Source organism: Maylandia zebra, linkage group LG23, assembly GCF_041146795.1.
Source record: "Maylandia zebra isolate NMK-2024a linkage group LG23, Mzebra_GT3a, whole genome shotgun sequence".
In the NCBI taxonomy this organism is placed as follows: domain Eukaryota; kingdom Metazoa; phylum Chordata; class Actinopteri; order Cichliformes; family Cichlidae; genus Maylandia; species Maylandia zebra.
The window spans coordinates 20,351,065-20,375,762 of NC_135188.1; the positions used below are offsets into that span (position 1 = coordinate 20,351,065).

Below are 24,698 nucleotides of genomic sequence, written 5' to 3' on the forward strand. Positions count from 1 at the left end.
ACCCAACAGGCCCCAAACGTTCCTGGCAGCAAGTAAAAATGAAATATAAAAATATAGTCCAAACAGGTAAGGTGTAATTGTATTATGAGCCATAGTGCTTGGTCTGTTTGTCCGATGTAAACCAATTGCAGTTAGAGGCTACATTAATTTTCTTTCTGTAAGCACTTATTGAAATTATCTGAGCACATTACAAGTACATATTTGCTTACTCTGTATGCTCAAATGTGACCCGTTATAGCCAATAGAAAAAAAGCGGAGGCCCGAAAAACAGGTGGAGGTCCTCCACCACCACCACTCACAGAGGCTGAGCAGTTGGCTTCCACATTTGTGATAATGTTGGCAGCATCACATATGATCTTCACAGTGCAGAGAACACAAATTAGCATCCATTACTATAATGGAATAATTTGTTAGTTTGAAATGCTACAGGGAACTATGTACCTGTACATTAATGCTGTGGAAAGACTTCCTGTTCACATAGTCTCCTTCATTTACTGAAGGAGCAATGATTGGAATGTGAGTGCCATCTATACAGCCAATCACGCCTGGGAACCGTGAGAATAAATGTAAAATTTAAGTAGTAGTTCAAGTATCACCACATCATGAATTAAGTTTTGTTCATCCTGCTACCTGCAATTTTGTGGAATCCCTCTTTGATAAATCTTGTGGGTCTATGACCGGGGAACACCACAAACGAGTGCAGGAGACGTTTCAGTGCAACTGTAACATTCCTGACTGCCCGACAGACGGTAGCCTTGGAAACGTGCTCAGCGTCACCAATATTATACAGAAAGCTCCCGTTTGCAAAAAACCGAAGTGCAATACAAATAATATGTACAGAACTGAGAGGATGTCCGCGATGTGTCACATGAGCAATATTAGGCCTGAGGATGTTATTCAAATAAATTATAGATTGTGCTGAAAAACGGTAACGTTCACACAGAAAATCATCAGGAAATGATAAAATGTCCAAACGCGCTCTAATCACTCTCTCCCGGCGGAGAGCTCTGCGGAGAATTTGGGCTTCAACATCTACTGGCTCTTCAAGGAAGGAGCACGCCATGTCTGACACTTCCTACAGTCAGGTTTCTGACAAAGAGGCGGAGAACGTCAGGGTTAGTTGAAGTAAACCTGCTAGGGGGCAGGTTAGCTTGACGGAGTGTGTCGTCATAGTAACTCACTCAGAATTAATCTAAACTCGCTTTGTGAAACCGAAAACCCAGAGTTTTCGTTAACTCAGCGTATACTTACTCAGAGTTTGCACTAAACCGGCTTTCTGAAATAGGGCCCTGGTGAGAACATTAAAGAGGCTCACTGCTGTGATTGTGGAGAATCTGTACCAGAGAGGAGTTTTCTCAGAGGAAGAAGTCAGTAAAATAAGGACAGATGGTGGCGACTTTGACAAAAGGAGAAGAACTGTGGACTCTGTCATCAAAAAGGGGGAAGCAGCTTGCTATGAGTTTCTCAGGATTATTGACATAATAAAGAGATCCACAGAAAGCTCAGTCTGTTCTGGAAAATACAGAGACAGACTCTTCTTTGAAAGACGAATTTGACCTGAACTACTGGATCAGCTGCTTTTCCTTCAAGGAGGACACCAACATGGATGGAACGTATTTACAAGGTATTTTTAAACAAACTGAAGTCCGTGGCATGTTTTAATGTGATCACACTCATTTAAAATGCAGTGTTGTTCAGTGACACATGAGTTAAATCACTAAATTACTTTTTAATTAATTTCCCTTTCTTTCAGGGCCCAGCCCGTGCTACAGATACCAGCAAAAGCTGAAATCAGAAACTCAAAAGATTTCAGAAAGATCATGGATCCAAAGTAAAGCAGTCCTGTTCAACAAGGAGACATCTTTGTCGTACACTTCACTTGTGTTAGACACACAAGGACAGGCTTCACCATCCAAAATAAAAAAGTCAAAGATCAAAAAAAGCAGGAAGGTTCGCACTAAAAAACTAAAGGCCTACATACCTGAGGACAAACAGGAAACTTCCCCCAGTGAACTGCTGAAAACGTATGAAAGAAAAATCCTTTTGGTAGGAAAACCTGGAACTGGGAAAACGGCTGTGGTCCATCAGATGTTGAAACTATGGTCAGAGAAAGACAACAAGGATCTAGATTACATGTTCTACTTTGATATGAGAGAAACACCCAACATCACAGAGGTCCATAAACTGGAGGATCTTCTCTTCAGTGTGTTCAATGAACCAGATGAAGGCAAAGACAAAGTCTTAGAGGACATAAAGAATAATGCTGACAATGTTACTATCATTTTTGATGGCGTTACAGATATCCCCTCTACTTCTGTGGTGTTTAAGCTCATACAGAAGACTCTTCTACCTGAATCATCATCACCTGCAGACCAGAGGTGGAGTCAGCAGACTTCCTGTTAGGTTGGGACTGTCTCAGAGTGGAAGTGAAAGGCTTCAGTGAGCAGGGCATCAGAGAATACTTATCCAAGTATCTGAGTGAGGAACACTTCAACAAAGTTTTGTGTAACTTGGAATTATTCTCTCTGTGCCACGTCCCCATGTACGCTCTGATGGTGGTTGCCTGCTTTAGTTTTGAGGGCTCAGAGTTCTCTCCACATCCCTGCACAGTTACAGAAATATACCTCAATATCCTCCATTTCTGCATTCAGAGAAATGTTGGCAAGACATCTGAAAATGAAAGCACTAAATGGGATGCAGTACTGTCTTTATCTGAGGCTGCTTTTTGTGCAACAGAAGGAAAAAATGTGAACCTGAAATCACTGCCCAAATTAGAAAGCTGTGCTTATTTAGCTTTTTTGAGCAGGAGTGTATCTCAAGTCAGCTCAACTGCAAAGAAACCCTTGTGTGCCTTTCTCCACTACACTGTTCAAGAGTTTTTTGCAGCACTGTGGGTCTTGAAGGATCCAGAACGGACCAGAAGTGTTGTCCAACAGTGTCTGACTGACAACATCAAACACATGAAACACTTAGTCCCCTTTTTGTGTGGACTGTTAAATGATAAAAACACTGATTTGCTAGAAAGTCTGATTCCTTCTCAGCAGCTCAGAGAAACATCTGGCTGGTTCTTCAAACACTTGGTGACCACCTTTGTAGATTGTAGTGACACTGAGGACTGTGAAATAGACTTGCTGTTCTTATGTCAGTGTCTCTATGAGTCTCAGTCTGCTGAACCCTGTGTTTATCTTCTGGATAAACTGGACTACTGTCTTGATCTGAGTGGGGAGACTCTCGATCCTCAGCAATGCCATGCTGTGTCCTATATAATCAGCCAGAGTAAGGAGAGGAAAATACAGCTGAAGCTGCAAAACACAAAAGTATCAAAACAAGGAATAAGACCATTACTAGGATGTCTGAGCAAACTCCAAAGGTAAGTGAGAGGATGTAATTTACATGTTTGCTCACATCTTGCAAACTACACTTACTCTCCATTTAAAAGATACATGTCTGAGCCTTTCCCTTTTGTCTTGATAAATTCACACATTCAAGATTTTTTGTAACTACAGCTTTCTCACTCGTAGCAATCATCATGGTGCTACCACCATGCTTCACTGATGCACTGTCCATGAGAGATGTCCAAGCGCCATTGTCCATAAATGAGGGGAATGGTGTGTATGATTGCGGAAATCAGTGTATTTGGAAAATGGGGACAGAGCGTCGTCTTTGATAGCTTCCTACCCAACCAGTGGAAGCTTCAATTGCAGAATGAGTCCTGCTCCTAGCCGTTCATTGGCTCGCCATCCTTTTTCATACCCCAAAAAAGGTTCACCTGGCCTGCATTAAATAAACAAGGCCAATAAGAAATCACAAGAATAATACAAAAATGTCAGCCAATTAAGCTAAAATACATTAAGTTATTCTTGTTCCTGTGTACACAATTTATAAATAAATAAATAAATAAATAAACAAACAATATATTTAACCAATAAGGACTTAACTGAAACATTTCAACTGCTATATACATACTATGTAGCGTCACAACATTTTTTATTCAACAAATATTGGTCAAATCAAAATCAAATTGTTTGGACCGGCAGCAGCCAATTAGCGTCAGCTGGTAGCTAATATTAAGATTTGAGCATGCCTCAAATCATCTGTAGTTTGGTCTGTGCACACACATCTGGACAGCGGCTCGGTTTTTGTAGTTTTGCCTCTTTCGGTTTTAATTCAGCCAATTAATATGTTCTATATTAAAGTGTAGTCTTTTAGCTTGAATTCCGGGGGAAATGTTGTTCTAATTATTCAGGATTTGTAGCCATTTTTATGCATAGTGCCCCATTTTCAGAGGCTCGAAAGTCACTGGACAAAATGATTGAGAGCTGATGTGTTTTCAGTTTTTCATTATTTCCTGAACAGTGTATAAAGGCAGTTTTTAATACCAGATTCCTCCCTTGAGATGCGTACATGCTCTCTTGGGTGAGATCAGGTGACTGACTTGCTCATTGAAGAATGTATCTCATTTCTTTGCCTTGAAAAAGTCTTGGGTTACATAGAGGTATGCTTTGAGACATTATCTATTTGCACTGTGGAGCACTGTACGACCAGTTTTGCAGCATTTGTCTGAAACTGAGCAGAGAGTATACCCCTGTACACTTCAAAATTATTCCTGTTTCTATCAACAGTCACATCATCAATAAATATTAGTGACCTGGTTCTACTGGCAGCCATACATGCCTATGCCATAACATAGCCTCCAGCATTCTTGGCAGATGATATGATATACTTCAGATCATGATCTATTTCTCTCCTTTATCATTTTCAGTTTAATCTTGGCTTCTGAAGCTTTTGCTTTCTCGCTAAAAGAATTTTTAGAGCTAACTATAGTTATAAGTATGGCTTATTCACATTCTCATTAAATTGCTTTTCAGTCAATTGTTCAAATAATTTTGAGCCTTTTAAAACAGGGAACTATGCATAAAAATGGCCATGTGTTGTGTGACTGTTCACTTTAATGACAGCTAAAGAAGAATTTCAGGAAGTAGTCAGATCCCATCACTTTCTGCTTACTTTTTAGTTTTTGCATTTTGATGATGCCACTGTGACCACCATCATTTGTCAACATGTTTCTTATTTAATACAAGTTTTTTTTAATTACTATTTATTAAATTATTTTATCTGGCAATATAAAGAAAGCATGATGTCTCCCGTGTACAACTAATGCATCAGGCATTACATATATCTTGTTCCATGGATTTAGCTCAGGAGGTAGCGCATGCATCTACTAATTATTATTAGTAGATGCATGCGTAGATGCATTATTATTTTGGGGGCAAGCTACTAACCCCAAGTTGCTCTCTGAAGCATCTATTGCAGTTTGAATATGTGTGAATGTTAGATAGAAAGCACTTAAGCATAGAAACAAAAGTGATTGTCTGAACAATTTATTGAGGCATGTTGTATAAAGTGTTTTGAGTACTAGACAGTCAAGACCGCCTAAACCGCAGGACCAAGACAATACCAAGACCAGAGGATATCAAAACCAAGACAAGACCAAGACAGACTGAGTCAAGAGTGACACATCAGTGTCCAATGTAGTGGTTTATGTGCAAGTGTACCATCAACACTGACACAAATACAAGAAAACAGTCTTTGAATAGCTGTCCACTGTGTGACCACTATGCATGAAAGGGTTAAACAAATACAATTTTACACAGTCTTATAGTACAGCCCCATTTCCACAAAACTTTGGACGCTGTGGAAAATAAAAACAGTATGTAATCATTTACAAATCTGCTAAATCCATATTTTATTCGCAACAGAATGTCACATGTTTCTACTGAGATATTTTACTATGTCATGAAAAATATGAACCTAATACAACCAAATGAAGCTCAGCTGTAAAGTTGGAGCAGCACAAAGTGTGTTTGGTATTGTCACAGGAATTTGCATGTGTTCGGTTGATGGTGTTAGATTATAGAAATATCTGTGAATAAATAACATTAAAATGACACTGAAGTGATTTTCACACTCTTTTATTAAGCTATGTGAGAATGCCAGAGCTGAACACACTGAGTAACCTTTAATGTTTAGGTGTGTGCAATTGAAAGTTTCAGATCTCTAATGTGCAGCTGCCATGTCAGAAATAAACAGCAGTATTGACATCGCACTGAGCAACAATATAGTGTTAAGCTGAGCTGATAGATTTCTTGTCCTGCTTTTATTCATATGTGAGGATTCTCTCGCTCTCCTTCTCACTCTTGCCTGCTCTCTCTCTGTCTCTCTATCTGTAGACGTGTGTCTTCCTCCAGTCTCAGCCTATCTGCACCTGAGAGATTTGGTCATCAGCCAGTTTCCATTTAAGCCGGAGGAAGACATTTATTCAATGCTGGATTGTTGACTAAGCTAGTTAGTAAAGTTAGTTTGGGGCGATCATGGCTCAAGAGTTGGGAGTTCGCCTTGTAATCGGAAGGTTGCCGGTTCGAGCCCCAGCTTGGACAGTCTCGGTCGTTGTGTCCTTGGGCAAGACACTTCACCTGTTGCCTACTGGTGGTGGTCAGAGGGCCTGGTGGCGCCAGTGTCCGGCAGCCTCGCCTCTGTCAGTGCGCCCCAGGGTGGCTGTGGCTACAATGTAGCTTACCATCACCAGTGTGTGAATGTGTGTGTGAATGGGTGGATGACTGGATATGTAAAGCGCTTTGGGGTCCTTAGGGACTAGAAAAGCGCTATATAAATACAGGCCATTTACCATTTTACCATTTAGTTTGCCAACATATGATCAGTTTTCTCCATCGCCTGTGTGTTCCCTGATAATTACCTTCTGCTTGTGTCTGTGCAGGAATCCCAGGCTGAGTAAATGTTCTCACTGAGTTGTGGACTTGTTTCTGGTGTTTCTTCTGACCAGGCCCGTGGCGAGGATTCGAGCCTTCAGGACATCCAGCTGTCTCAGAACCCAGTCGCAAAGATTGTTGCTTTTCTGTGTGATCATGTGTCACTGTAAATAAACACACTGTACTGAAGATTTAAGATTCTGCTTTTTGAGTCCTTCACTAACCATGACAAAAAATCATCTGGATTTAACAGAGGAATGAACGAAAGAACTTAGTGAAGTCATTCACATGGATCTCACCTGTCTGTCCAGCAGCTCACATGTATTTCATGTAACTTTATTCTGTTTCTATATCCCTCCCAATAAAACAAACAACCTCTTCATTAGTTAATCCCTCTCCTGTCACAGTCCTATTTGTTTAAACACTGTGCACACTTCTCTGTAATTTGAAACGATACCACATAACAAAAGTTAGAGGTCAAAGTTCCGTCACTGCTAATGCATTTTATTTACCTCTATGGATCCTCCTTATACTCTCAGGGGCTGCCCCACCTTCAGTGATCCGCTAATCACCTTCTCACTATTTCTTCCCCCTGTTCCCTGCAGTCCAAATTATGGACAAACGTGGTTTAGTTTGTAAAAGTTTCTATGACTCGAGTTCACACAGACGTGATTATCCTCTTATTCAGCAAAACATCCTCTGTTGAAATAGTCTGACTCCACTTGAGAACAGTAAATGTATCACTTTCTGTTGTAACCCACAACCTGAACGGTGATGAATGAAAGACTCATGTTTCACTGTTTTACTAAAGTAAAACGTCCAGTTGGTTGGATTGTAAAGATTGTAAAGAGTAGGGATGGGTATCGTTTAGGTTTTATCCGATACCGGTGCCAAACCGGTACTTTTGAAACGGTGCCGGTGCTTAAACGGTGCTCAAACCGGTGCTTAAAGAATGGAGAACACAAAATTGGTCCAAAAACCTCACATGTTCAGCTGTTTTTTCTAAAAAGATAACAATGTTAGCCTTTTCTGCAGCTATGGGGCATATATGGTATCACTCTTGGCTGGAAGCAGTGCTTAAACAATGGAAAAAACACAAACTTTATCCAAAAACCTCTCATGTTTAGCTGTTTTCCACTTTTTCTTTGGTCATTTTAGCCTTTTTGACCAGGGTGAAGGGAGTATCTGCCATCAAACAAGAAGACAGCCGCATGTAACTATGATGATGTTGCTAGTTCACCTTACATGCATTAATGTAATAACGTGGTTAGCGTACGCAACGTAAATTACACACGAACAACATTAAGCTACTCACGCAGAGAAGAACGGCTGCTGCTGCCATCATCATCCTCATCATTTCTGCTACACTGGCAGGGCTAGGGGCCAGGACTCTCCTCTTCGGGTTTTTGGTGGATGTTGCAAACTCCGGGTCCAATAACAGGCACCACACCCGCAGTAGATGTGCACGGTGTGAGGTCTCGCAGCACGCTATCAAATACGGCGCATTTTTCGGCTTTTAAAAAAAACGCTATTCGTCGCCAGGTGTTTCATCGGATTCGAGGTGTTACCTCCTTTGACAGTATCACAGTATCAGCTTAAAGCACTTGTTGCAGGCTGCTGAGTTTGCATCTTTTGCTGTGAAGTACAGCCAGACTTTTGACCGCTTCGCCTTGGGCATTTTTTATCTGTAGCTCTGCTCTAAAAGAACGTACGTACCTGGACCCGCCTACTATCCTCGGAAACGTAAAATGATTGGCTAGAATCTAAAGTGTATCACAGCTCAGGAAAAAAAGCAGCGAAATGTGCGCTGCTTTTCAGTCTGGTTACTACCGTTTATGTCAGAACCGGTGCCATGATACCGGTACCCATCCCTAGTAAAGAGTCAACTGGATCCGCTCACATTGACCTGTGAGCACGGGCAGTTGCCCGGGGTGGCATCGTGGTGGGGGGTGGCATTAAAGGCATCGGCAAAAAAATTGCTTTCTATCGCCCATTTGCTGGGAGTAAGGGCGCCCTCCGTCTGCAAGGTGCGCCTGCTGCTTGCAGCACAGGGAGGAGAGGGCGGGGCGGCGGGGGATTCTCTGGCTGGCTGGAGCAGCATCTAATAACCAACTCGCAAAATAAAACAAAATAAAAACAAAACAACAAACATGAAAACACCAGACATTATGATACAGACTTATAATTTGCACCGATGTTTTTTCAAAATTCTATACTAGAAAAGTGAGCGCGAGAGCCCTCGGTGCGCCGCTTGCTGCTGAAGTCAAAGTAAACTTTATTGTCATCTCCGCTATATAAGTACAGTATATAGAGAGACGAGACGACGAGGCTCCAGTTACAGCAGTGTAAGTAAACAAACAATAAATATAAGAAGAGTAAGAAAATAAATATACACTTTAGGAACAGGGGTAAAGGGATCAATAACAATTTAAAATTTATAATTTACAGTTTGATGATTTAAAGTCTCACACACAACCTGTCGAAAGGGGAGGGGCGACTGCTTCCAAATAGAGCACATTTCATTCATAATGTTGTAAATCCAAGCCCATTGTATTCATGATTTTAATCCCGGGTTGTGCGAAATCCCAGAAATACACCTTAGACAAAGTGAATATGTGAACTAAGGTGTAGGTCTATTAGGTTATGTTGTGGCGATCCTCGAGTTGGGGGATTTGTCTTCATACTGGAGTGCAAAATGAAAACCAATGGAAAATGGACAAGAAAAGTTCAAAACCATCAGGTGCTCAGTTTAGAAAAAAATAGAAAAGAAGAGGAGGAGAAACGAGCAAAAGATACAGGTAAGCAGATGTGTCATTGGATAATGGTGAGTCATCCTGAAACAATCAGAATACTTTATTAACCCCTAAGGAAATTATGTGGGTTACAGTTGCTCCAAAAAGAAATGGTAAAAATAGTAACAGTAACAGACTAAACTTCAAACTATACATTATGTTACAGATTTTAATATCAATTAGTTCCGACAACAGTTTTATGTTAATGTACAATCCTTAATATGTTTTATGTGTGTGTGTGTGTGTGTGGGGGGGGGGGGGGGGGGGGGGGGGGGGGGGTTCGCCCAGCGCCAAACAGGCTAGGACCGCCACTGCCGGTGAGCGCTCCCGAAGCGGGGAAAGGGGTCACGTGACCGTTCCTCCGCACTAAATGACAGCTGCACATCAGAATCTGAAACTTTAAACTGCATGTATTTAAACATGAGAGATTACTGTCCCACAGTGTGATAAAGAATCTCTTTAGCATGTGAAAGTGAAATTAATTTGATTGATTGAAGAACTATTCCTGCAGCTAAAAGACTTTACAGAGTTTTACAGCGTCCTGATTATTAAACAGCGACTTTTACGTCATTTCTTAACCAGACGGGTTGGAAAAGTGGCGATTTATGACCTAGTTTGCCTGCAGCGGTGGCATCTGGTAAATCCTATAAGTACTTCCTACTTCCTGATCAAGAAAAGTGAAAGGAAAACGTCCAGCCGGCGTTTTTTTTTTTTGTTTGTTTGTTTGTTTGTTTTTTTGTTCTTTTTTACTATCCTATGGATTAACACAGAGAGAAACGATCCCAAAAGAAGCGGACACAATGAACTAGTACCATACAGGTAAGATTCAGGTAAGAGGCGGACTGGTTTTAAGCTGTAGAAACTTTACTTTTCGACTGTTTCTGTGATCCACGAGGAAGGACAGCACACTAGGCCGCTTTGGTTCGCATCAAACCCGCCGTCTGTGGAAGGTACAGTGGATATCTGAAGGAAGGGACGTTTTTACAGTTAGTATTGAGTTTAGTCCATTTTATGTCTCTGAGTGTATTTGTATTCTTGCGTTTATGTTCTCTTATCTATTAGGTTCCCTTTGCGCTCGTGTGTGTGTGTGGTGGTGGGGGGGGGGGGGGGGGGGGGGGTCTAGTACTATGTCCTTGTGTTTCGTCTCTCTTTATTGTCGTGTACATCCATGTGTGTTTCGACACTCACATAGGTTGTCTGGCGAACTCGATCGGCTCAAGCTGTTTGTGTTATAAAAGAGGTGAAGGCGGCTTTTCTCTCTCTTTTGAAGACCAAAAGAAAGAAAAAGGGAAGAAAATGACTTTTATGTAACTCACGCATTCCTAAACAACTGTCCTAATATACATAAAAATGTAAAAGTGTTGTTTTCAACTTGGTGGTGTGTTGTAGTTAATAGCACATGAAGCAAATGTCCTGCAGGACAGAAAAGTTAGACTTTTGTTATCGTTCGGCTCGGATCGCTTCTTGTCTCCATTCTGATAGTTCGAAAGTTACTCATCACTTATGAGCCGCTGATCCCGGAAGTTGGAATATCTTTGTACCTTTATCATGCTCTGTGCATATTGCTCCTTTAATCCAAACTTGACTTCTTATTTTCGGCATCTTTTGCAGAGAGAACTTAAAGATTTTACAGGCAGTTTGAGTTGTTTTAAACAGAAGAAGTAGGCTGCCTATTGTTTAGTTTTTCTTGTGATAACTGTTTGTGTGTGTGTGACTAAATTTACATGTTCACAGCCTTTTTTCTTTCTTTTTAGCTCTTTAAATTCGGATTAAACTGCAGTAGAGCAGAGGCACATTGATAATAAACAAATGAGACAAGTTTGACCCATAATGAGGTTTTAATTACTGATAAGCTTAACCCAGAACGTGATTTTAATTGCAGAGATTTATGGTTAATGTAGATGTGTACTGAGTTTTTTTGTCTGGCATTTTTATCTTCATTGGAATAACTGGGTTATTTAGACCATGTCACCCGCTACAATGCTTTAATGGGAAATTTACTCCCCTGTCACAGAAAATGAAGCTGCTCACACTCAGCATGATGTGATGTGGTGGAGAGAGGAACAGGTGAGATTCCGTGTGAGGATTAAAGCCACTGTAATAATAGACAATAACAGTCTTTGAGCTCACAGTAACACCACAGTCTTACAGTTTTTGATTTTTGTTTCTTGTGATCAGGAAAATAACAGCACAAAGATGCTGAACAGCTGATGGAGTTTCTCATCAGTGGAGACTTTGAGGCTGATGTGTAAGTGTGTCTCTGATACTCTGAAGTCTACAGGTATCTGATAACTGATGTTTCTCTTCAATGCTCTATTACATATGTTTATTAACGAAATATAAATGTAGTTTATTCTGCCCTTTAAATCTTTTAGCTGAACAAACACTGAACAACCACAGCCACAACAACCTGGTGCTGAATGCCCAGAAGACAGTGGAGATTATTGTGGACTTCAGGAAGCACACAGCCCCACTCCCCCCCATCATCCTGACTGACACCCCCATCACCTCTGTGGACTCATTCCGCTTCCTGGGTACCACCATCACCCAGGACCTGAAGTGGGAGCCCACCATCACCTCCGTCATCAAGAAAGCCCAGCAGAGGATGTACTTCCTGAGGCAGCTGAAGAAATTCAACCTGCCAACACGGACGATGATGCAGTTCTACACTGCAATCATCAAGTCCATCCTCACCTCCTCCATCACCGTGTGGTACGCTGGAGCCACTATCAGGGACAAACAGAGACTGCAGCGTGTTGTGCGCTCTGCTGAGAAGGTGATTGGCTGCAGACTCCCATCTTTGCAGGACCTGTACACCTCCAGGACATTGCGGCGTGCAGCTCGGATCTCAGCTGACCCTTCTCACCCTGGACACAGTCTGTTTGACCTGCTCCCCTCAGGCAGGAGGCTCCGGTCCATTCGCACCAGAACCTCTCGCCATAAGAACAGTTTCTTCCCCTCTGCTGTTGGACACATGAATAATAACCATATGACTGTACCCGCCACTAACACATGACCCTACGCTGTGTCACTGCATCATTCCATGTTTGGCACTGATCACCACCTGCACTCATGTATATATCTTTCCACGTAGCACTTTTAATTCTTATCCCTACTTTTATTTTTTTCCATGTCTATTTAAGTGCTATTTATGACACTATGTTTGCACTGAAGCACCGCAGCAATTTCCTAATGTTGTAAACCTGCTCAACATTTGGCAATAAACCCCATTCTGATTCTGATTCTGATTCTGAACACTTTCCTTTAAAAACTCTGCTGTGAACCTAACAGTATGTACAAATAAAGGAAACACTCAGGACACGTTAAGATTCTAAAAGGATGAAGACTTCCTTTCTGGGGACTTTGACAGAGTGGAGGTGAAAGGTTTTAGTGAGCAGACTATAAAAACATACTTATCTGCAACACTCGGTGAAGATCAGGAGAAAGTTTTGAGTAACTTGGAGTTGGTAACTCTTTGTCATGTCCCCATGTATGCACTGATGATAGCTGCTTGCTTTAACTCAGAAGACTCTCCACAGCCATGTACAATAACTGAGATCTACATCAATATTATTCGATTCTGCCTTCAGATAAACAGCAAAACAAAGAACAAAGATCTAAATTCGTTCATCAGCACCAAGACAGAAGAAATTCTGTCTCTAGCTGAAGCTGCTTTTCTTGCAACTCAACAAAAATCTGTGAACCTGACAGACCTGACCTGTGAAGACAGCTGTGTCCTGTCCTTCCTGAAACCACTTCTCATCAAGGTGGCCCCGACTGAAACGATAACCACACATGCATTCCTCCATTACACAGTGCAGGAGTTTTTTGCAGCACTGTGGCTCTTGAAGAATCCTGATAAAGTCAGAGATGTTTTTCAGCAGTGCCTCACAGAGGAGAAGAAACACATGAAACATCTGATCCCCTTCGTGTGTCGACTGTTGAATGAGAAGAGCCCAAGTTTGATGAAGCATCTGATTCCAGATCAGGACCTGAAGAATACATCTAACTGGTTCTTCAAGGAGCTGATAAACACATTTCTTCCTCATCTGTGTGAGCAAGAAGAGGCTGATACTGAGGACAGTGGGCTCCATGTCCACATACTGTTCTTATGTCAGTGCTTGTATGAGTCCCAGAGTCCTGAAGCGTGCATCTACCTTCTAGACAAACTAAAATACCGCCTTGACCTCAGTGGAGACAGTCTGGATCCTTACCCTTGCTGTGCTGTGGCCTTTGTGGTCACTCAGTCAAAGGAAAGGAAAATAAGGCTGAACCTCGAGGATGTTGTGATATCAGAACAAGGAATGAGACAGCTGTTTGAATGCTTTAAAAATGTTCAGTGGTAAGAATGAACATGCGCTTTTAGGCTTATATTACTGCTTAGGTTACATCCTTTAATGAGACGCGTATTCTTGGTTAGTTTTACTCTGAGGTAATGATCTCTTTTTCAATTGTAGGTCTGGCCCTCTGCCTCGACAGCTTTGGGAGATTTTTCTTATCAATGAAGAGCAGATGAACTTTGTAAGCTTACTCAGCCTAGATGGAAACCTTCACCTTCTAGTTGATGGTGAAAAGAAGCTTTTTGAAAGAGCTGTGGAAGTCATGCAGAGGATGCATACAAAGGTTAATGTGTGCCTCCACTGGGACAATGAAACTCCTGCCTGTCACAGTCAGTGTGAGTCTCTGTTAAAGGCTTTGCCGTTCATCAGCTCACTCAGGTATGTAGCTTTTGCTTTCAAATAATTATGACTGTTAAAATGGAAAAAATAGGTTTTGACTTGACTTTAATACTTGTTACCGAACTAAATAATTTATATCAATATCTAATGTACTGACAATGTAACTTCTATTTTTTTTTATTACTGTTTTACTTCTTTAAAAAATAATGGTGTAACTCTAAAGCCCAGGAGGTAATAATGATGGGAGTCTACTGCCCACTGAATTGCCAGGCAGTCCTTTTCCATGGTGCTGTCCCTGGCCTCCCGCTCTCAAAGTTTCCAGCTGATGTACTTGATGGGGTGGTTGACTCTTCTTACTTCCCGGGTTAAAACACTCCCAAGCCCTCTGTTCAAGGTGCTGGTCTGCAGAATAAAAAGAAGGGAGAAGTTAGGTGTGTGGAGCAGGGGTTTCCCACAGAAAGCTTCTTTCACCCACACAAATGCCGCCCGGCACTGCTTCCTCCACTGGACCAGATCCGAGGCACCCTTTCGGGTGAGATTGGTCAAGGTGTTGGTCAGCTTCGCAAAGCCGGGCACAAACCGATGGTAGTAATTGGCCAGTCCCAAGAACTGCCTCACCTGCGTTTTTGTCTTGGGATGCGGGCAATTGCTGTTGTTTTATCCATCTGAGGATGCACCTGCCCAACTCCCACGTGGTACCCCAAATACTGTACCTCCCTCCGTCCAACAGTGCACTTCTTCTGGTTCCCCGTGAGCCCCGCCTGCCTCTGGGACTCCAGCACCATGGCCACCCGCTGCACGTGCTCTGCCCAGTTGTTGCTATGGATGATGACATCATCCATGTAAGCGGCAGCATATGCAGCTTTTAAACACAGTACCCGGTCCATAAGGTGCTGGAAAGTGGTCAGGGCTTCAAATAAGCAGAATGGAAGTGTGATTAATGGGTGCAAACTGTAAAGAGTGGATAAGGCCGTTTTTTTGTTCCCTTAGACTCTGCAGATAAGGTAATGTGCAAGTAGCCCTTGGTTAAATCCAGTTAAGTAAAAAAGCGAAAAAAGCTCATCGATCCGGGGCATGGGACAGGCATCAATCTCTGACACCTGATTCACCTTGAAATAGTCCACACAGAACTGTATAGACCTACCTTTCTTCTGTTGATGCCATCTTTAGCATTTCTGCCAATTCCTTTTGAACAGTCTGTCTTTTGTGCTCAGATAACCTGTAGGACTGTGAATGCACCGTCACACCAAGCTGCATTTCAAAGTGATGCTCCATGAGATTCATATGGCCAGGCAGAGGAGAGACATCCACAAACCGCTGTTTTTGAAATGGGTGTTAACCGCTGCTCTCTGGGCCTGTGTGAGATGGTTATCACAATGGTGGAATTTGGCACCTCCAGCCCCAATTCATCTCTTTCCTTAACCAGGCTCACAAGAGCAGCGGTTTCAGCCCCTATCTATGCTTTAAGGAGATTGAGGTGATAGATCTGTGTGGTTCCGCCCCTGTCTGACCATGCCACCTTGTACTCCACGTCCCACACTTGCCATGTGACCACGAAGGGCCCTTGCCACTTGGCAAGTAGCTTTGAGCTATAAGACGGGAGCAATACAGCACTTTATCTCCCAGTAGAAATTGCCTGGGTCTGTTGTACAGGTGCTGGTGTTGTTCCTTGGCCTGAACTAAATCCTCCCGTGATAACCTATCCAACGCTTGAAGCTTTGCTCTCAGGTCCAGGACGTATTGAATCTCATTTTTAGCAGGGCTTGGACCCCCCAGTTTTCTTTAATAAGGTTGAGCGCCAACCACAGTTTCCTGCCGAACAATAACTGAAAGGGAGAAAATCCCAGCACCGCTTCAGGACTGACCATCGTGAATACACCGACCATCGTTTCTTATCACTTGGTCGAAGGCTGAGCGTAGGTTGTCATCTCGAGACTGTTCCAATAGAAAAATCTTCCGTGGAGCACGCTGCCGTATGCTCCTCCCTGAAGCCGGTGTTGGATGACCCCACATCACCGCTCAGCATATTTACTAACTATGCTATGCGTCCTCTTATGTCCGGATGTAATAGCATTTTAATACCTGAAACTACCATAATCTAACAAGAATGTTTGAATGACAGATTAGGGTTTAAAGCAGGGGTGGGCAACTCCAGGGTCAACAATTACAACCATAAACACACAAAAAAAAAAACCTTAGGGGTGGCTATTTTCCGCTGTTTATTTTCAATACCATGTTTTAATAGGTGACTAATTTTAACTTTTAACTTTAACATTTGTATTTATATGTAACACAGTATCATAGCTGTCTCAGAATTGGGTTTGTACAAGCATGGGCATTCTACATTTATAAGTTTTTTCCCCTTTTGTATTCCAGCATGACACTAACCCTGTGTCTACTCCCTGCTATACATTGGGTGCTTAAAGTTTGATCAAATCAAGTTTAACAGAAATCTGAAATTTTGTTTTTCAGCTTCAGAGGTCCAGTTTCATGGAGGCAGGAGAAATACCATGGGACACTGGAGAGGGAGCAGAAGAGGCTATTCATGGATTTATGCCTGAAAGCAGCACTTCAATATAAAGAAAAAAACAAACATATACTGAAGAGGCTCCTCCTATTGTTTCCAGTTAAAACGGACATAGACAACATCTTTCTTGATTTGTTTGAACATGTGAAAGAGTTTTCAAGTGACTTTAAAATGGCTTTGAAGCCATTTTTCCTGTCAGCTCCTGCAGTCTGGTCCATAAACCTCTCAGAGAGAAAGACCTCCATCCTCCTGGAAGTGCTGAAACTCCAACCAGAGAAGAAACAAGTGGAGCTGACAGGCTGCTCACATGAAGAGAGTGAAGTGAGGAGTTTCCTGCAGTGTCTGCCTTATATCTCACAGCTCAGGTAAATAAAATGTACTTTACATGATTAAATCTACATAAAATGAAGTGCTCCCTGAAACAACACTGGAAATATTTTACGTTCTATCAATAATAACTTAGTTGTAACTTGTACCTTGTATGCATTTGTAATTGTTATCAGTTTTATTTTTATTAGTTTTGATCTATGTAGGCTACTAAAGGATAGGGTAGGGGAAGTTAAAGTAAAAGGAAAAATGGGCCACAAGCTAGAGTCATAGGAGGACTAAGGTGCAGAAGAATGACTGGAGTCACAGGTAAAACTGTTTTGACTTGTATTAAACATCAATTTCATAAACAGGAATGACAATATGAAAATAGAATACAATAATAGCAATAACAGTAATACCCCAGAATCATATCTGAGCTCACATATGTCTGTCATGCCGGCTTAATAGTCAGTGTTTAGTTAAGTGAAATCCAGAAGGTCAGATGTCTGTGATTGGTGCGATTTCGTCCGACCGCACTGTTGCAATTGTTCTTGAGGGAAGAGCAACCTGGAATGGCTATGGTTCTTTCAAAGGGAGAAGCTCACCGTCTCCCTTGGCAAGGAAGAAATCCAGGTCTCACGATCTCACAAAAAACCAAGCCTGTAAACAACAGCGCTATCACTGATTAAAATCACATTCCATAGTTATGTATATGGCCATATGTAAATAATGCAAGTGCTTTAACCAGAACAAGCACAAACCATTAATTCTAGTTTCTAACAATATTCTTTACAGCGCTGCTTAATCATGGAATGTAATTTATTGAATCACAATCAGCTTATTGGTTCATAAAAGGTTCACAATTTTTATCAGATATCATGAATAAACCATAAACTATGGTAGATTATTTTCATACAGTATTGCACCTTCAGATGAATTGCAGGACTATTGCTTTGCATGGTTAACCAATGAAGCAATCAATCCACATTGATCCTTCATTTCACACAAATGTTGTAAATTCACTAAAGATCAGGGTTCAATGTTTTCTTCTTCTTACTGACTTGTTGTTAACACTCACTTGAGTTTTAGTTCCGTGAACATTCAAATGAAAGAGCTGAGCTGTTTTTGAAGCTTTACTGTCTGACTTACTAAATCAATCAGTTTCCACTTTGAAACATGTGACAGTCTTCTGTCTGTGTGACAATAATGAAATGATGTTTAATAAGAATCAAACAGTAACAATAACACAGCCATGTTAAAGAATAAGAACATGTCACATCAACTTTAAGATAAAACAGGATCAAGCATCTGTTGCTCTAAAGTCAGACAGCAAATAAAATGACAGTCACAGTTCAGTACACAGTGATTTCACACACAGGATTAATGTTTGTGTTGTGAGTCAGTAAGATGGAGTCCATCAGTAGTGTGTGGTTGTTTTTATGCAGCTCACATCTAATCATCACTAAATGTTTCCTTCTTATTGTTCCAGTGTTGATGAGGAGACATTAGATGAAGACACAACGAGGTTCTTTGGGAATCTGTTCTGTGCAGCAGCAGAGAGAGAACAGCAGACAGGAGAGAAGATATTGGAGCTGTTATCATCAGTGTGCAAACATGGAACATTCCCTTTCATTGATGATGATGATGATGATGATGATGATGATGATGATGATGATGATGATGACGCATATCAGTGTGACTTCCTGTTGGATCTGTGCTCCCATATGAAGGACTATGAGACTAAAACAGGCTTGAGTGTCCTTCCATCATTACAGTCAGTTTTTTCAGCTCCTGCTGTCTGGTCCATAAACCTCTCAGAGAGAAAGACCTCCATCCTCCTGGAAGTGCTGAAACTGCAACCAGAGAAGAAACAAGTGGAGCTGACAGGCTGCTCACATGAAGAGAGTGAAGTGAGGAGTTTCCTGCAGTGTCTGCCTTATATCTCACAGCTCAGGTAAATGAAATTTTCTTCACATGAGTCAAATATCTGTAAGAAAAGATGTGCTGTAAAAGAAGTGATGGAAATATTTGAAGCTCCATAAATTGTAAAGTGGTGATTTTGTCTTGTGCTATTTGTTTGTCATCAGCATCATATTTGTGACTTTATCTACATGGATCATATTGTAAATGTATTCAGACTCTGTCATATTTCAGAGGGAAACGTGCTCAGTACACTACTGTGTTTCACTGACCTGTTCAGCTGTTTGTTGCTGTGAAGTTTCATATTTTCTATAAATCTCAGATGAAACAGGATCTAAAGTTAAGAAGTTTCTCATCAGAAAGGTTGAATTTGATTTAGATTTGATAGGTGAAGAAATGAATTGATTTCATGTTAAATTCAATAAGCTGATGTAAGTTGTGTGAATGAAGGTGAGCATGTGACTGAGCTCATGCAGCAGAGAGGAGAGTGTTGGAGTGCACACATGTTTGATGGAAACTTGCATGTTTGACCTGCAGCAGAATCATGAAATGATGTGAAGAAGAAGAAGAACGTAGCTCAGTGCTGACAAGTCAGTCCTGTTTAAAGCTGCTCTTAAAACAACAACAACGTGACATCAAGTGTTTAAAGTCAAGGTTCAAACTGTTTGTGGCTTTTTGAAAATGAGAGCAGCTTCAAAATCAAAGCAGCTGTGAACCATCTCTATGCTGCAGTGATACAGCCAGAAACCTGAATCAATCATCGCCATGGAAACAACATGAAAGCAAACTCAATGAGTCCTTCAGTGAGTAACTCAGTAAATGAATGAGTTACATGAAGCTGCACTTTATCTCCTGACTTTGTTGAATTTTACTGAGCATGATGATGATGATGATGGTAGCAGCTCTATAGTGAGCAGCAGATGAAGATTTCAGACAGCAGAGAGTCTTCATCACTTTGTGTGTCCACCTGCAGATGTAGCAGATGTGTTAGAGCAGGATGAGTGTTTGTGTTGTAAGAGTGTAAAACAGTGTTCAGCTGCTCTGATGGAAGATGTGTTTAACATGGAGCTTCATTATGTACAGGAAGGAAAGATGGAGTCCATCAGTAGTGTGTGGTTGTTTTTATGCAGCTCACATCAAATCATCACTAAATGTTTCCTTCTTATTGTTCCAGTGTTGATGAGGAGACATTAGATGAAGACACAATGAGGTTCTTTGGGAATCTGTTCTGTGCAGCAGCAGAGAGAGAACAGCAGACAGGAGAGAAGATACTGGAGCTGTTATCATCAGTGTGCACATATCAAAATTTCCCCTATGGGAACATAAACTTGAGTGATTATGGAAAGAAGTGTCAAAGTGACTTCCTGCTGGATCTCTATTCCAAATTGAAGGACTATGAGACTAAAACAGGCTTGAGTGTCCTTCCATCATTACAGTCAGTTTTCCAGTCAGCTCCTGCAGTCTGGTCCATAAACCTCTCAGAGAGAAAGACCTCCATCCTCCTGGAAGTGCTGAAACTCCAACCAGAGAAGAAACAAGTGAAGCTGACAGGCTGCTCGTATGAAGAGAGTGAAGTGAGGAGTTTCCTGCAGTGTCTGCCTTATATCTCACAGCTCAGGTAAATAAGACAGATTTTAATTAATATTTTCATTTGCAGAATATTTTCAGCATGTTCTTTGGTTTCATCTTCACTGTGTTTCAGCTGTGATCCAGACTTCTTCCAGAGAGTGTGTACATCCATGTCTGTAAGATCCAGAGAGGAGGCCCAGCAGCTGGAGTCTCTGCTGCAGCTCCTGGGGTTCCAGCTGCTGTTAACAGGAGAGTTACACAGGAAAAGCTGCTGGTCTGTGGGGAGAGTTCTCAGACTGTGTGGCTCTAAAGTGGATCTCATCCTCACACCCAGCAAGATGTCTGCCAGAGGAGCCGCTCTCCTCTTTAGACACACAACACAACTACACAGTCTGAGGCAGGAAGTGAAATCATGACTCTCTTGTTCTTCTAACACCATTTATCTGCTGTCCACTTTGAATCTTTGGTTCTTGGTGTTCATCATTTCTGCTCTTTTGTCTCTTTGATCTTCAGGCTTTCCATAGACATGGTCTTGCTCCTGTTTCAGTGGGTAAGAAGAGGCAGAGTGGTCTGTCCACTGGCTGTGGAAGAGCTTTCTCTTGTGCCTAAGAAAGCCCGACCATCACAGAGAGTATTGTTGAGGGCTGTCAGTAGTTTGGCTTCCCTGCTGAGATACTGGACAGTCGGACGGTTAGACCTGACTGAGAGCTGCATCCCTGCTCAGGGTCTGATTACTCTGCTGCTCCATGATGGTCCTCTAACAGTCAAGTAAATGTCTTCCTGAACATCACAGGCCAAATAAAATGTAGAGTTTTACTTTAAAGCTTGTTTTATATTTATGATCTCTGCAGACTGAGTGAAGAGAGCTTCCAGCAGCTTCTGTGTCTCCTCCATGAAATCCAGGACAAGGACTTGACACACAGCAGCCGGGACACACACACTACACTACTGGAGTGAGTGTCACACACTGATCCTTCTCTGGGAGGCACCAATAACCATCAGCCTGTTCACACACACTACAATAATATGATGTGCAGTGATCACTTAGAGCCTCTTGTTGTGTTTGTGTTACAGTCTGAGTCACAATCAGATCACTGATGCTTCGACTGATGTGTTACTGCAGCTGCTCTCCATCAACCCCTCCATCGACTGTGTGCGGTGAGCCAACATGAATCAGTCTCCATCAGTGAAGGAGTTTCTCCTCAGACTCTCAGAGGAATCATTCACAGTCTGAGCTCACATGGATTCATGTTGTTCTGAGTGAATGAGTGACGTCTGCTCTCTCTGCTTTGGTCTCTTTCTAGACTCTACAGCAACAACATCGTGCACAGAGCAGCCTTCAAGGAACACAAGCAGTTTGAGATCTGGTGAAGAACTCATCACCATCATCATATCATCATCATCATTGTCATCATCAGGGAGCTGTGGTTTTATGGTCTCATAATTGTTTCTTGCTAATCTGTAATGTACAACAGCAATAATGGTTCAGTAAGCTTTAATAGCTACTTTAGAATGTTTTATTTTGCTTTATTGTATTTCTTTATTATGTCATTATTAAAAATAGTATTTGTATAGAGACGAGCACACCTCAGACTGTTTCTGAAAGTTCTGCAGATTTTTGTTTTATGGAGCTCTGATTGAAGCTATGCAACAGTCATCCTAATGTTTACACATCAGATTGTTTTATCGTGATTAAATTATTTTCGCATAGTGAAAAAATAAAGTGAGGCTGTAATTGTTACATTAAAGTTGTGAGTCAACTTTGTTTATTTTTGTTACTTTTGCAAAAACTGTACTGATGTTGGACTTTATGTGTCAGTCAAAACATAAAGATGTCATAATGATTTTCACAGTAGTCAAGCAATAACATTACAGTCAGGTGGCATGACAACAAAGATACCAGTGAGTGTCATTTCTTTATTTTAAATGAACTAATGCAAGAAATAAAGGTGTGGTGTAAAACACGGTGCATATTTAGATTTTATGAAATACATGTGAAAATCAAATCAGTTTACAAATATCACTTTTAATCATGTAAATGTACAAAATGTGATTTTGACTGAAAACAGTCTGTCTTTAAAAATAGTGCACTAAAATTTCACACAACTCTTACATTTTTTGATATGGGAATTATAATTATATAACAACACTGAGAATGGTTTTATCATCATATACATATTAAGAGAGAGTATGTCATCACACAGCACTGAGCAGGTTAAATGAGATTAATATTGTTTAGCACTCAGGATGCAGAGTGGGTTGTCTGTTAACATTATGATTTGAGCGTGCCTCAAATCATAATCTGTAGTTCAGTCTATGCGCACACATCTGGACAGCAACACAGTTTTTGTAGTTTTGTCTCAAAGGATTTTAATTCAGCCGATTAATATGAAATTGAAGTGTCGTCTTTTAGCTTGAATTCTAGGGTTTTAACAGAAATGTTGTGCTAACTATTCAGGATTTAGAGCCATTTTTTATACATAGTGCCCCATTTTCAGAGGCTCAAAGTCACCGGACACGTATAAAGGCTGTTTTAATTCCTCCCTTGAGATGCTTACGTGCTCTCTTGGATGAGATGTTGGGTTAGATGTTGTGAAATTGTTTTCCTTAACCATGGAAATAATTTTGTCATCATGCACTTTTCCTGTCTTCTGTGATCTTTCAGGCCTTTTTGCTGGCATTGCTTCTTTTTAAGAATGAACCAGACTGTTGATTTGGCCTCTTCTGAAGTTTTTGCTTTCTCTCTAAACAGGCTTTTAGAGTTAACTATAGCTAATAGCTGAATATGGCTTATTCACATTCACATGAAATTGCTTTTCGGTCAGTGGTTCAAATAATTTTGAGCCTTTTGAAATATGGACTGTGCATAAAAATGCAATTTGTACAGTGTGTTTGGTTTCTGTGTGAGCTGTGGGCTCAACTAATGCATCACACATTGTATATTACTTGTTCCATGGATCTAGGATGTAGCGCAGGCATCTACTAATCTTAAAGTTGGTGACTGCTCCAGTCTGGATGCCAATTATTCTTGGGCAAGCTACTAACACCAAGTCACTCTCTGATGCATCTATTGGAGTTTTGCATGTGTGTGAGTGTTAGATAGAAAGCACTTAAGCATAGAAAAAAAACTGCTTGTATAACAGTGGTTAATGAGGCATGTTGTATTAAACACTCTGATGCCCCATGAGATTAGAAAAGTGCTACATCAGTCTATTTACCCACTGTTAGACATCAGTCCCATGAGAGTTTCTGTTAGTGTTGACAAAATGTCTTCCTTTTCATTTCCTTAGTGACTATCTGTCACGGACCCGGTTCCGGGGACTCGGGGTTCGTGAACAGTGTGGACCTTTATTGTTATTAGTGTATTGGATGTATGTTTGCTGCACTGTGTTCTTGTGTTCCATGCTGGTGTGTGTACACGTGTGTGAGGCTGGAGGATGAAGGACAGCCACCTGCAGGCCTGATGGGTGTGGCCCTGCCAGCTGCTGGTCACGCCTAGCTTACCACACACCTGCTTCTGATCAGGATCGTCGGGGGAGCTACTTAACAGAGCGATGGAGCTTCCTCCGGCGCAGGATTGTTGAGTTAGACTCCATGTCAGTGTTTGTAGTGCTGGTCAGTGTATGCCTGCTGGAGTTGGTGCCATAACGGCTGTGTCTGTGTTTTTTCCTCAGGAGAGTGGAACACAGGACTGCAAGACACACGGGGTGTGTGAAGGCACAGGGGCAGAGAGCACGGGATACCAGCACTTGGGAGAAGACACGTCACGGGAGTCGAGGGAGCACTTTTGGAGATTCAATGTGTGGTGTACATTTACCTCACTGTAAATAAACCCACTGTTCATTTCATTAAGTCCAGCGTTTGGGTCCTTTCTCCAACATCCCCCACGGTCTGCCCCCCAGACCGTGACACTATCATCAAATTATTTCAAATCATGTTTGATTCTACCAAATTAAACAAATATATCTATAATAATTTTACAGTTTTATAGTACAACCCCATTTCCACGAAACTTTTGACGCTGTGGAAAATATAATAAAAATAGAATGCAATCATCTGCAAATCTGCTAAACCCATATTTTATTCACAACAGAACGTTACATGTTTCTACGGACATATTTTACTATATCATGAA

The 24,698-nt window shown here is 41.4% G+C and overlaps 2 protein-coding genes and 1 long non-coding RNA gene across 3 annotated transcripts; all 3 read left to right on the plus strand.

Annotated features, from left to right (window-relative positions):
• The first annotated feature begins 392 nt into the window (after window positions 1-392).
• Window positions 393-6,963, plus strand: LOC112430368 (uncharacterized). Its single transcript, XR_003022030.2, has 4 exons — window positions 393-1,624; window positions 1,754-3,370; window positions 6,231-6,345; window positions 6,776-6,963. It is a non-coding gene; the product is annotated as an uncharacterized LOC112430368 (long non-coding RNA).
• Window positions 6,964-9,991: 3,028 nt separating this feature from the next.
• Window positions 9,992-12,808, plus strand: LOC143415184 (uncharacterized). Its single transcript, XM_076880740.1, has 4 exons — window positions 9,992-10,378; window positions 11,574-11,626; window positions 11,738-11,807; window positions 11,935-12,808. The coding sequence occupies exons 3-4, from the start codon at window positions 11,804-11,806 to the stop codon at window positions 12,573-12,575; spliced, it is 645 nt and encodes a 214-aa protein (XP_076736855.1). The 5' UTR covers window positions 9,992-10,378; window positions 11,574-11,626; window positions 11,738-11,803; the 3' UTR covers window positions 12,576-12,808.
• Window positions 12,809-20,199: 7,391 nt separating this feature from the next.
• Window positions 20,200-22,234, plus strand: LOC143414981 (uncharacterized). Its single transcript, XM_076880142.1, has 6 exons — window positions 20,200-20,612; window positions 20,697-20,960; window positions 21,077-21,331; window positions 21,415-21,516; window positions 21,638-21,721; window positions 21,868-22,234. Exons 1-6 carry the CDS (start codon window positions 20,200-20,202, stop codon window positions 21,932-21,934), a joined length of 1,185 nt encoding a protein of 394 aa, XP_076736257.1. The 3' UTR covers window positions 21,935-22,234.
• Window positions 22,235-24,698: the final 2,464 nt, after the last annotated feature.

Bases quoted from the DNA above. Each gene is read 5' to 3' on its own strand.
- LOC143414981 (XM_076880142.1), top strand. From the start codon at position 20,200: ATGAGGTTCTTTGGGAATCTGTTCTGTGCAGCAGCAGAGAGAGAACAG. The intron at 21,332-21,414 runs GTAAATGTCTTC...TGATCTCTGCAG, and splicing joins GATGGTCCTCTAACAGTCAA to ACTGAGTGAAGAGAGCTTCC. The intron at 21,722-21,867 runs GTGAGCCAACAT...GTCTCTTTCTAG, and splicing joins CCCTCCATCGACTGTGTGCG to ACTCTACAGCAACAACATCG.